Source organism: Macrotis lagotis, chromosome 8 (assembly GCF_037893015.1).
Source record: "Macrotis lagotis isolate mMagLag1 chromosome 8, bilby.v1.9.chrom.fasta, whole genome shotgun sequence".
Classification (NCBI taxonomy): domain Eukaryota; kingdom Metazoa; phylum Chordata; class Mammalia; order Peramelemorphia; family Peramelidae; genus Macrotis; species Macrotis lagotis.
In genome coordinates, this window is record NC_133665.1 from 110,805,398 (window position 1) to 110,819,079 (window position 13,682).

Sequence of the window (13,682 nt, forward strand, 5' to 3'; positions counted from 1 at the left end):
GGGTTCAAAGTCACTTGAATATAATCTTATAAATTTCACAGCTTCTCTGAGCCTCTGTTTCTTTAGTTGCAAAATGGGAATATCAATATTGCAATGAGTATCTCTGACTTTTGTTCTGAGGACAGTATTTTTAAAATCTTAAATTATTATAGGATTTTATTACTATTAGAAAGGTATCATCTAAGCCTTCTGTCTGTCTAGACAGTTTGTAGATTATTTCCATAACAGCTCCTCTTTTTGTTTTTTCTTTTATTCTTATCTATTTATTCTTATCTAAATATCTCCAACTAAATTTCTTTCCTGGGTCTATTGAATTTACATGCAGATGCAGACTCTCAAATTAATTTTTTTTAAAACTAGATATGATATTGCATTATAGCTTTCTAATTATGAGCCTCAACCCACCCAATCTCCATATGTCATATGGATTATTTGATTCCTTATATTAAAATGTCAAGTTCACTCTGCTTATAACCCATATTTTGCATATTAATGTATATATACATCAGGTCAGGAACCCTATTCCTGACATTCTTCATAAGGGAGTTGGGGAGTAGAGGATGTTGAAGTATGTGAGGATTTGGAAGTTGCTGAAGTACCTACATGGAGAAGTTGCTGATGAAGGCTGTCTGGGGGATCTCCACCTGGAAGGTGACCTCTTGGGCTTGTTCAGCTTTATTGACCACATGACTGGTGATGGTAGTGTGGGCAAATCGTGATGTGATCCTGGAGTCCATAGTGAGACTGTAGATATCAACACCATCCTACAGTATGAATACCAGAAGAGGGAGACACAATGGAAGAGTTTCTGGTAGTATCTCCTCTGTAAACCTCCAGTTCTTCCCTTGCAACGGACAGGTTCCCTGACCTTGCCAAGCCTATTACAAACAGATTGGTCACTATGGGCATTAGGTAATAGGTTAGACAGTATGGCCATCTCCATTAACAGGGACAATTTAAAACTTAAGAATAGAGGAATGGGAGTGGGAAAGTTGAGCTGCACTGGGAAATTTGGGTTCAAGTACTGGCTATGTTGACTTTGTTTGGCAGCTTGGGCCAAATCACTTAATCTTTCTGGACAACTATTTGTCACTTTTGAAGATGAGGAGAATGAAATCTATCCAAGTATCTCAATAAGGGCTGGTGGCAGCATAGGTAAGTGAAGACTAGAAGTATTTGGGGAGAGAATACAAAGTCTTTGAAACTCCAAGACTTCTCCCACCCTCTACCCTAGAGTAGTGCCATTCTCTTAATAGGGAAGCCGAATCTTGATCAAGTATCCAGCGTTTATGCTAGAGTCGCTCCATTTCCTTGGGTTAGATATCACTCACCGAGGACTCTCTCTCTCTCTCTCTCTCTCTCTCTCTCACACACACACACACACACACACACACACATCACAACCACCTCTATCATTAGGGTCCCCTATAACACCTCCAGGCCCCTGATATGCCCTATGTAACACCCCCCAGAATATTCAACCAAATGACCCCTGCAGATAGATTCAATAATACACACACACATACACTCATACCTTCCTATTTCCATATATGCACACAGATTTACAAACATACTTCCAAATATTTGTGCACAAATATGCAGTCATACATGCTCATGGCCACACACACAGGTACCTCCTGCGCAGCAATGGGGCTGAAGGAGGTCAGCGGAAGAAAGAGAATGGCAAGTAGCAGGGTATGAGTTAGAGGCTCCATCCTGATTGTAGGGATAGGAGAGGCCAGAATTTAGAAGTGTCTGAATTAGTAACTCTCCCTTCCTCTTTCCCTAACCTGGTCTCATCCCTGACCCTAGGGGGGTAGATTCCAGGAAGCTGATCCCAATATGCTAGATATTTACTAACCAAATGCAATAGTTCAGAATAAGTTGCTGTGCTCCACCTCCAAGAAGACCTTTGATCTGTTGAGAAACACCTTTTTTTCCCTCCCCCCACAGACAGGAAGGTGTGGAACAGATCTCTCTGCACTGACAATGATCAGACTGTGCCATCCATTGCCTTTCCCATTCTCAGTCTTGTTTTCTGGTCCATGGGTCTCTTTTTCAATTCTAGCACTTTGGTTAAGTCACACTTGGGGGTGGAGGGGAAGGGGAGTGAGTGACACAGAGAAAGAGGAATAAAGGACTTGCAGCACATTCAGAAGGGAATAAAGTCAAGGTCAATTCAATTTAATACAAATTTATTTGTAGCAGTTCCGCAACTTTTAAGGTGGGTCCCCTAGAGGAGATTAGACCAGGTTTGAAGTACTCTGTGGGTCTATATCTCAAAAAAATCACAGTTCAATAGCCTCCATCAATGCATTTAATTTAATTGTGAGCCAGAAGACACAATTAGTTCAAAGCAAAGGAATTTAATGAATGATGAAGCAATAAAATAATAAAATGCATAATAATATAGAGCAAGAAATAAAAAAAAATTTCCCCCCATAAGCATGAGGCAAGCTCTCCCACAAATATACAAACTATCAATGTATTGGAAGATATAAAGATCATGTACAGAAGGGACAGGCTTAGGAAAGGGAATATTTGTGGCCAATGTGCATTTATGGAAGCAGTTCTCATCTCTAGTGTAGAGTTATTAGATATCTTTTAGTGATATCTTCATTCTCTTTCTTCTAGGGAAGATGCTTCTTCATTATACATGAGTGTTTGCCAGAGTTTCCAGTGGCCACATGGTCCCTCTCAGCCATTGCCAAGTACAGTCTCAATGAATACCTGCCTACAGAACTTCTCTTCCAGTTTCTGACTTTCATTAAAGACCTTGGCTTTAATGTTATATTTTTCTCATGGAAAGAGAGGACTCTGTTGTGCTTTTTAAATTCAAAGTCCTGAGTTTTTTAAAGTTCTTTAAAAAAAAATAGCAGCCCACTCCTCTACCAAAGGATCAGCAACCTCTCTTTTAGAAACAGAACAGAACACCTTATTTTGATTTTTGCCCCCTAAGGGGGTGACCTGTGTGGTTGTCATCAAAAACTTAATCTTTGAAGGCTAGACTCTACCTAGTCATCTCCTGGGTAACAGCTACTCCCTTCCCAATTCCCAAGGGCTCTGAATCACCATAGTCCCAGGCAAGATCTGGCCGCTTGCCTCCCCTCTTCTGGCTTTATCCTGGGGATTTTTCCAGGGGCCACCCTAGTATCAGACTGGGACACCCACCTGATTTCTAGCCTCAGGCTTCACCCCAAAGCCTTTGCTAGCAATTTTTTAACCATTCATGGAACCCCACTTTGGTTGCCAGTTTTCATTCGGGTTTCTGTCATCCCAACTTGTACTGCCATCTCCTGTCTACCCACCAGAGTCTCATAGGTCATGACTGCCTGCCTCCTCTAAGACTGTCCTCCCAAAACATGACATTACCACCTACCATGAGGTAGGATTTTGAGGAAATACTTAAACAATAGTTTTCAGAAGACCTCACTCCATTCACCTATAGTCCACTTAGCCGTACTTCTGGAGGGCTAACAGACTTCCATTTTCTTACATACACCCCTTGTGACTCTTTTCTTGCTATCTATGTATAAACATTTCTCAGTTATCTACTCTTACTCTAATACTCCTCAACTTTTCCTTCCCACTTAGATCTGCAGACCCCTCCCACTATCTTCTCTGGAACGTCTGCTCCACAATTAACAAACTTCTTTTCCTCCTAAAGTATTTCTTTGTTCCCCTCCCTCAGTCTTCTGATACTCATTGAGGACTGATTTCATTCTGAAGACATTGAATTCCTGCTCATCCTTTTCAGTATTCTTTTTTTTAGAATAACAAAAAATATTTTACTAAAACAGAAGATTTACAGTTTCCAGACAAGCCATACAAAATGGTCACAAGCTTTTCCTGAAGGGAGGTTTCTACACTTTGACAGCAGAATCACGATATTAGTGAAGGCTGTGATGTTTAATGTTCCCATTTTTTGTTCAAAAAACCAAGCTTGTCCATCTACAGCGGCTAAAGAGTTAGACTTGGCTAGAGGGCATATTCTAAGTTCAACTGGTTAGCTGCTTTAACCAATGCAATTAGCATCACCATAAAAAGGGAAAAGGAGCCCACAAAACTGGAAGAAAAAAAAAGACACACCCCAGCAGCTAACGGACAACTACTTTCATTCACAGTGCTGATACTTAAACCACGATGGGAGAAATAAATAAAAGCAGAGCTGGGCCACTGCTTTTAAACAATTTCACAATAATCCAGATGATACTTCTAGCTTCTGCTCATGCGTTATAACAGTGAATCAGGACAAGACAGAGATCTGCTAATGTGCATTTAATCACCAAAGGACTGAAGATGGTCTGGGTTTTTATTCTGTAATGTTTCTAAGACCGTATCCATTAAATGCAAACAAAAAAAGGAAGAGGTCTTCCCAGAACAGGAGAAGTGATGCACACTTGATGTTGAGATTGAATTTAAATATTATTCATGGCATATAGCCTAGTCCATGCTCTGGCTGTTTCTATGGCTTGGGCTTCGTTGGACTTCCACTGCTCAGCTACATCGTCTGGATTGGTAGCACTTAACAAAGCTTGGATTGAGAGCACCACTGTGCGGATCTGCAATGCTGGAGACGCTTTATCTTTCAAAATATCTAAGCATAGTCTTCTCAACTTGTCTACATTAGGGTGATAAATTTTGGTCATGAAACGTACTTTAGGAGCTGCCATTGGATATTCTTCTGGAAGAAATAGTTCAAGTTTAAAAGTCCCGCCCTCAGAGGGGGAATCCTGTGGGCCTGCGATGACCACATGAAATAACGGGCGTTGCTTTCATCTGGTTCTGCTTTTATCCCAGGAACTGGTTCTGCCAGCAAACGCTGGGTTTCCTTAATGATCCTGCGAGGCAGCCCGGCCATCTTGTCTGATCCGGAATTCAGCCTCGGGGTCTCGTCTCCCCCTTTTCAGTATTCTTCCCCCACCCCCCTCTGACTCACTAATCATGGTGAGGAACTTGAAAACTCTTTGCTTTTCATTGTCATTTCCAGACTCTTCCTCTACCACCATGACTCAGAAATCGTTCCTCTTTTGGTGTTCATTCAATTCAAATGTATCACCTAATCCAGATCCTGGTGTTATTATCTACTCATCTTTGGACATTCTCTCTTTTATCTCAATGAGTTTAATGTAATGACTAACTCGGTTTTTAGGGCCTAACTCTCAGACTAGAGAATTTCAATATGAATATTGATACTCTCTCAAACACCTTTATCAATCTGCTCAGTTCCCATGATCTATTCATCCATTTCATTTCTGTAACGTACACAAGTTTATACCTTTGATCATGCCATCCATCACAACTGTTCTACTTCCAATTCCCTTATCTGATCATAATCTTTTATCATTCATACTTTTCTTATTTCTTATGATCCCCAAACACTCTTTTGCATCTTCATTGTAAGCTCATTCCTTCCGTCCCTCTGTACTTTCTGGCGACATTTTCCCTGAAATGACTACAATTCCAATAAAGAGAAAAAATAGGCTTTTCTGAAGAGAACAGTGAGGATGCACAAGGAACTTATCTTCCCAGTCTTCACTCCTTGGTGACTCAGTTAAACTTTATGCTATATTTTTGAATTCTTTGCTTCCCTCTCCTTATCCCATCCCCCCCACCTTAGGGGGAGGAACAAAGTCTTAATCCTGCCTTCCAAGCAGGTTAAGGCTAATTTTTCCTTAAAAGCTATTGAGATATTCCTCAAGACTTCTTGGCTCAAGGGTCTAAGGGCTCAAACTGTTGATATTATTTTATGCAGGGGCTAACCTGCCAACAAAGTAGCCAAAGGATCTGAGGTGGGAGGGTTGTTGTTAATGGATATGCTTGGTGGGTCACAATATTAATAGTCTATGTTGAGCCAGGAGTTTTGATTGTCTGAATCAATTAAAAGTATGTTCATTGCCTATTCTTGTAGAATATCATTCCTTTCTGCTTTGGCTAAATAAAGCTCCTTTTATAATGAGTATCTCATTTTGTTCCAATATCTAAACTAAATTACTAGTAGACTGACCTAAGTCAGATCCAGATCAGAACACCTTTTCATACCATCAATCATGCTTTTTTGAATTCCAACCCTGAACACTTCCATCATTCACTTTTTTTGCTCCTACTGACATGCCATTGATTGGAGCTAGGAAAAAAAATCAGAAAAGTGTGCTTATTGAATCCACCATAAATTTATGTCACAGAATCTCAACTGGTCCCTCATTGCAGCAAAGAAATCTTTCCACATCAGAGATGTTAAACATGTAAGCAACACTCCCAAGTTCAGTCTGAACCAAACTAAAATGTAATTGGGAAATATTTAAAAATAAATTAAAAAACAATAAAACATAGATAATATTACATTTTACTTTTTAACTTAATTTAACTTTTATTTTTATTTTCAAGTTCTATTCCTCCCCCACCCATTGAAAAGGCAAAAACCATGATATTTATGATATATATAAATATATGTATACATATATATATAGGAATTCAAAACCTAGTTCTGCAATCTTCATATAGTTTAGTGCCCTCCATTTCTATTTGATTTTGACATCACTCTGCACCTTTTCAATTACATGAGATCTCAAAGATTTAAGAATATAGATGATCTGGGTCAAATGACTTGAATTTTTCAAAAGCAACTGATACCTTCTTACTACAGCCTAACCTAGCTTCAGTTTTAGATACATTAGTCATTTTGATTGTGTCGTTCTCAATATAAAAGGTTATTCTTTGCATAGAAAACAAACACAATAATAACTGAACTTCACTTTCTGTTAATAATTATCATCTTACTATCTATAGATTTCATCTCTTCTTTGATTCTACTTTTTTTTCCCAACATAGCTTGAAAAAAATTTTTTGCTGACCTTAGCTTACCTCATAAGTCTTAGCATATTCTAGAGTTAACATTCCTATTCCTAAAACTGTAGCCACACCATAGTCCTCTTCTGTTACCCAGTTTTTCTTCCGTCCTCTCTACATTTCTTTTGAAACTTAAAATTGATTGATAAGTTCCTTGTGCATCCTCACTGTTCTCTTCAGAAAAGCCTATTTTCCATCTTTATTGGAATTGTTTCCTTTTGCATCTTCAGAAATTTTAGTCTAGCACACCTCCCATTCATCTTGAATTGACTTTCCTTGAAACATAGGAATCCTACTTATTTTTCCCCCCAAACCCTTTGAAATCTACTTTTCCAGTATCTAGGGGTCATATAAGACTGCAGATATTTTCGATACTTCTCCATCACAAACTCTAAGAAAGAGGGGTCACTTCTTCTCAAAGTCTCAATGTTCTCATTGTAACCACTAAATTCATCTTGTGTGAGAGAATAAGATTAAGAATATAATTTCCCAAATCCCACATATACAAAAATATTTGTTGTATCTCTTTCGTAATAGCAAAGTATTTAAAACTGAGAGAATGCCCATCAATTGGGGAATGACTGAGCATATTATGGAATACAAATGTGATGAAGTACTATTGCTGTGTAAGAAATCATATGAGCAACCAAACTTCAGAAAAACCTGGAAAGACTTGCATAAACTGATGCTGAATGAAGTAAGCAGAACCAAGAGAACAGTATACACACTAGCAAAAGCATGGTATGATGAGCAATTATGATAGACTTAGCTCCTCTCAGCAGTTCAGTGATCAAGGACAGTACTGAGAGACTTGTTATGTAAAATGTCATCTACATCTAGAGAAAGAATTATGAAGTCTAAATGCAGATCAAAGGAAACTCTTTTCATTTTTTAAAATTTATTTTGGGGAAGAGCCAAGATGGTAGGACGCAGGAATTCCCACAAGCTCTCCCCTAGACTACTCCAAACAGCTTTCAATAATGACTCTAACCAAATTCTAGAGTGGCAGAACCCACAAAAAACTGAGGGAAACAATTTTCCAGTTCAAGACAACTTGGAAGATCAATAGGAAGGGTTTGCTGCATTGGGTTTAGAAAGGTCCCACAGTGCATCCCAGACTGCAACTGAGCAAACCAGCTCCAGCCATCCAGGAATAGCCCAAGGGGCCCTTGGGTCCCTGGGGATGTCTTAGTCTGTGGCAGTGGGGGACAGTTTCCAAATTTCTCAGTCCAAGGATTAGCAAGGACAATAGTGAAGCTCAGCAAGAAAACTCTGCCAAATCAGACTGAGAGAGGAGTCCAGTCCAACACAGGCCTCAGTACAGACCGAGCCCCAGGAGTCCAGGAGCAGACTTGGGAAGTCATCCAGCAGGGAACCCTGGCAGTTGCTTCCAGAGTGCTCAGCCCACGGACTGTAAGGGGGTTTGGGGAGACTGCAGAGGTCTCTCCACTATTCCTGAGGCAGGACTGTATTGCCCATACTCAAATCCAGGTAGTAGGCCCCGGTCTCAGGAAAAAGATCTTTACTGCCATAGTAGAGCAGGGACTCTCCTCACAGTTCTAGGGCAGAAAGGAGTGCTTGTGGTCATTCATAGACCAGAGCACAGACCAGGAGACCTGTCATAGCCTCCCATAAGACCTTAAAAGAATTGAGGTCCCTGGGGGGGGTGTCCCTGAAAACAGCTGCAAAACCCCTCAAAAGCTAGGGACAGTGCACTCTCCATCCTAGAAACAGAACCCTACCTTAACAATGAGTTAAAAATCAAGTCATAGCTTGGAGAAATGATTAAACAAAAGAAGAAAAAAACCCAATCATAGACAATTGTCTTGGGCCTATGGAGGATCAAAGTACACACTCAGGAGAAAACAAGGTCAAAGTTTCTGTATGCAAAGCCTCTAAGGAAAATATGAATTGGTCTCAGGCTATTGAAGAGCTCAAAAACAATTTTGAAAGTCAAGTAAGGGAGGTGGAAGAAAAATTAGCAAAAGAAAGAAGAGCAATGTGGGAAAATAATGAAAACCAAGTGAGTAGCTTGGTGAAGGAATTACAGAAAAATACTGAAGAAAATAACATCTTAAAAGCCAGTTTGAATCAAATGGAAAAAGCAGTCCAAAAGGCCAATGAGAAGAATTCCTTAAAAAACAGAATTGGCCAGTTGGAAAAGAAGCTACAAAAACACTCTGAAGAAAATAATTCCTTCAAATGTAGAGTGGAGCTAAGGGAAGTTGATGACTTTGGGAGAAATCAAGAAACAATAAAACAAAACCAAAAGCATGAAAAACTAGGGGAAAAAGTGTGAAATAACTCATTGGACAAACACCTGACCTGGAAAACAGATCAGAAGAGATAATTTAAAAAATATTGGACTACATGAAAGTCATGATCAAAAAATACCCTAGACTTCATTTTTCAAGAAATTCTCCAGGAAAATTGCCCTGAAATCCTAGAAGCTGACGGTAAATAGAAATTGAAAGAATTTACCAATTACCTCCTGAAAGAGATCCCAAAATGAAAATTTCCAGGAAATATTATCAACAAATGTAAGAACTCTCAAGACAAGGGAAAAAATATTACAAGTGGACAAAAAGAAACAATTCAAATATCATGGAGTCATAGTCAGGATAGCACAATATTTAGCAGCTGTTTTATTAAGGGCTCATAGGGTTTGGAATATAATATTCCAGAAGGCAAAAGAGCTTGAATTACAACTGAGAATCAACTACCTGGCAAAACTAAATATACTCTTTCAGGGGAAAAGATGAACATTCAGTGAAATAGGGAGCTTTCATATTTTCCCGATGAAATGACCAGAGTTGAGCAGAAAATTTGATCTTCATGTATAGGACTCAGGTGAAGCATAGAGAAGGTGGATGGGAAGGGAAAATTATGAGGAACTTAATGATATTGAACTGTTTGCATTCCTTATGGGAAGATGATACTGATGACTCATATGAACCTTCTCATTTATTAGGGCATTTAGGAGTAGTATATATCAATAAGGCATAGGAGGGAGTTGACTTCGAAGATATGATATATTAAAAAGATGGAGTTAACGAGCAAGAAAAGAATATATTGGGAGAAAGGGAAAGGAGAGGTAGAATGGGTTAAGTTATTTCACATAAAAGAGGCAGCTTTGGCAATGGAGTGGAAGAACAGGAAGGTAAGGAGGATTGAGTGAGTCTTTCCTCTCATTGGAAATGGCTCAGAGAAGAAATAAAGAAATCTCTCTTACCCTAGAGGAAAATAGGAGTGGAAAGGGATGAGAAAAAGGGAATGGGGGAGGGAAGCAGGGTGTAGGTGATAAAAGAGAGAGAAGATCATGGGAGAGGGTAGTCAGATAAAACACCCTTTTGAGGAGGGACAAGGCGAACAGAGAGAAAGAAAAGAGTAAATGGAGGGTGGGAGAAAATAGGATAGAGGGAAATATAAATAACAATAGTAACTGTGGGGAAAAATATTGAAGCAATTTCTCTGATGGACATCATAAAGAATGCTACTCATTCCAAAGAAAGATGTGATGGTGTCTGATTACAGAATGAAGCACACTTATTTTTCCACACTTTATTTTTGTTGAGGTTTCCCTTTCTTTGTCATAGAGTGGGGATTATGTTCACTTTTGCAACATGACTATTGTAGTAATGTGTTTCACTGGCTACACTTTTTTAACCTACACCAAGTAACTTGCTTTCTTGATGGGGGGAGTAGGGTGAGAAGAAGGGAGAGAATTTGAAAATCAAGGTTTTGGAAGCAAATGTTGAAACTTGCTTTTGCAAATAACTGGAGTAAAATTTTTTTTAATTAAATTAAATTAAAAAAATAAAGCATATTTTATATTTTTTCTTATTTTTTCCTTTAATTCTTCTTCTTCTTCTTGAATAACATGACTAACATGGAATTATATTAAATATGATTGCTTATGTATAACCTATATTAGGGGCGGCTAGGTGGCGTAGTGGATAAGCACCGGCCCTGGAGTCAGGAGTACCTGGGTTCAAATCCAACCTCAGACACTTGATAATTACCTAGCCGTGTGGCCTTGGGCAAACTACTTAACCCTGTTTGCCTTGCAAAAAAAACAAAACCTAAAAAAAAAATAACCTATATTAGATTAATCACTGTCAGGAGGAAGGTGGAGGAAAGAAAAGGAGATAGAAAAATATAGAATTCAAAAACTTACAAAAAGATCAGTGTTGAAAGCTATCTTTACATATAAATGAAAAGTAAAACAAAATAACATTTTAAAAAAGAATATAATTTCTCCTTGTTGGTTGTTACACTACCTTTTTTTTTCTTTTTTTTTTTAGATTTTTCAAAGCAATGGGGTTAAGTGGCTTGCCCAAGGCCACACGGCTAGGTAATTATCAAGTGTCTGAGGTTGGATTTGAACCCAGGTACTCCTGACTCCAGGGCCAGTGCTCTATTCACTGTGCCACCTAGCCACACCATTACACTACCTTTTGAAGGATGAAATGATTATTAATGCAAGTCAAGCTTGGTATTCCTTTGGTACAGAGAGAATTCCAGAAGAGGTCTGGATAATTGAAGTCCCCCATTACTACTATGCCTCTGTTACAGACTTAACATCTGTTTCCCAAACTTATCATCTATTTTCTCTTTCTGCCCAAGTCTTAAGCATACTTTGATAATCAAACCATTTCTGTTTCTCCCTCCTTTGATCTTTACCCAATTATTGTCCATGATGTTTCCCTTAACTGATTCCTGGATTTCCGCATAGGAGTATTATGACTTATTAATATATATTGCTAACATACAATTCAACTCCCTTTACATAGCTTGTTTCTCTTGAATAAGATATACCCAGCCAGAGTCATAGTCTTATTTGGAGACAATTGAATTTTGGAGACAATTGAATCCATGATTTTTAAATATTAGTTCCTTTCTTAGATTTTGTCATCTGCTGAGATGCTTTTGGCTAAGGAGTGAACTTTATTCCTTTAGTAAACTCTTCATTCTATTCCCCCAGACATATTTGGTGTAAAAACAGGAAGTTTAGGACAAGGCTTAATGGTTTAAGTTGAGTAAGTGGCCAAGTCTCCCGTTTCCTGAAGAATCATTTCCAAAAAAGAGACTGAGACCAGGGGTAGATAAGATTCTAGGCAACATAAAAGGTGAAAGAAATAAAATGGACATACAATCTGTACTCCCCTCTACCATCACTCATTTTCCTAAGGGAAGACTGAATTTATATTGATATTACAAACTTTTCTGAGCATGAGCCCAGGGCAAGCAGGGAATGTAGTATAAGAAACTGAATGAGAAGCGAGAGGAATGGTGCCTACAGATGACCAAAAGAAAGTCAAGATTTCTAAGAGACAGAGCTGAAGGAGGAACACATCCCAGACAACACAGAATTTGCAGACAGGGAGAACTGGATCTGCGATTTCATTTGGTTGAGAGAAAAATCTTAGATAAGGAAACACTTCCAATGTAAGATAGGACATTCTGTAATTTATGGTCTTAGAGAATTGCTAGGAATAGTAATGTCAAACTCTAAAAGAAAAAAGAAGTCACTAAACTGACCATAAGGATGCCTGCTGGATGAATATTGATTTCAAAAAGCACAGATTAACATTAATAATGTTCTACTGTATTTTCAATTCTTTTGTTAGATATTTCCCCATTATATTTAATCTGGTTAAGAGATAACCAGTGTAAGAGAATCTGGCTTTTAAAATATTTGTTAAATATTACATTACTTGTTAAATATTTCCCAGTTACTCTTTAATCTTGTGAAGGCTGTACTCTGGGAATTTTGCCACCAGTGGAGATGTTTGACATCTTGAGTTTAGAGCTGTTTCAGTTGTTTCAATTGAATCTGACTCTTCATGGACAGAGGTTCAAGGGGTTTTCTTGGCAAAGATAACTAGAGGTTAAGTGACTTGCCCAAGTTATCACAACTAAGAAGGTTCTGAGGCTGAATTTGAACTCAAATCTTCCTGACTCTAAGCCCAACTCTATCCACTGTGACATCTACCTGCCTCCAGGCTCAGAGTCCTAAGAGTTTTAGTAATTTACTCCCAATCACACTGCCAGTGTGTGTCAGAGGTGAGACAAACTTGGTCTCCTGCCTCTGAAATTAGGGAAAGCTGGTAAGTCATTTTGGAATAGTAAGAACAAGAATGGGAGTAATAAGGAATAAGCCTAGAAAAACCAGTTAGAACTAGAGTGTGTTTCCTCATAGGTTTATGCTTTCCATTGATTATGAAAATGATTAGGTAATCACTGAAAATGCAGTTGTCAAACCAGGGAAAGTTGTCTTATAATCACAAATTTCTAATTATGATTATAAAAAAAATAAATAAATCTACAGAGCAAGTGCAGTTGAGTAAGCGAGAGCTAAAGTGCACATGGTAAAAAGATCTAGAAACAGGGGTGGCTAGGTGGTGCAGTGGATAGAGCACTGGCCCTGGAGTCAGGAGTACCTGAGTTCAAATCCTGCCTCAGACACTTCATAATTACCTGGCTATATGTCCTTGGGCAAGCCACTTAACACCATTTGCCTTGCAAAAACTTAAAAAAAAAAGATCTAGGAATGGTCTCCTTTTTTGATGGCACCTATTAAAATGTTGTTGTTGGGAAAGGACTTGGTAAGAGTGTTATGTAAATGAGTTTTGATTTTTCAGCTGACTGGAAGCTTGGAGTAGGATGCTCAAATTTGGGTGCCACATTTTAGGAAGTCTATTGACAACATGAAGGGAATCTGGGGGAGTCAAAATAAGGATATAATAGAATGTTGAAGAAAATAGGGATATCAAGCTTGGAGGAGAGATTTTTTGGGGGGGGGGGAAGAAAATGATAGGTATCAAACTGTG

At 38.6% G+C, this 13,682-nt stretch overlaps 1 protein-coding gene and 1 pseudogene across 2 annotated transcripts in view; both read right to left on the minus strand.

The window, feature by feature from the left end:
- The window catches only part of LOC141496083 (inter-alpha-trypsin inhibitor heavy chain H4-like), a 34,747-nt gene extending 32,890 nt beyond the window's left edge, over window positions 1-1,857 (minus strand). The window contains exons 1-2 of one of the 2 annotated variants that reach the window (XM_074198210.1): window positions 1,791-1,857; window positions 604-764 (exon numbers count right to left, since the gene is read on the minus strand). In XM_074198210.1, coding sequence (XP_074054311.1) covers window positions 604-737 — 134 coding nt within the window. In that variant the 5' untranslated portion in view covers window positions 738-764; window positions 1,791-1,857. The other variant, XM_074198209.1, reaches the window with a different exon arrangement.
- A 2,421-nt stretch (window positions 1,858-4,278) lies between these two features.
- On the minus strand, window positions 4,279-5,516 carry LOC141494930 (ubiquitin-conjugating enzyme E2 N-like; annotated as a pseudogene).
- Window positions 5,517-13,682: the final 8,166 nt, after the last annotated feature.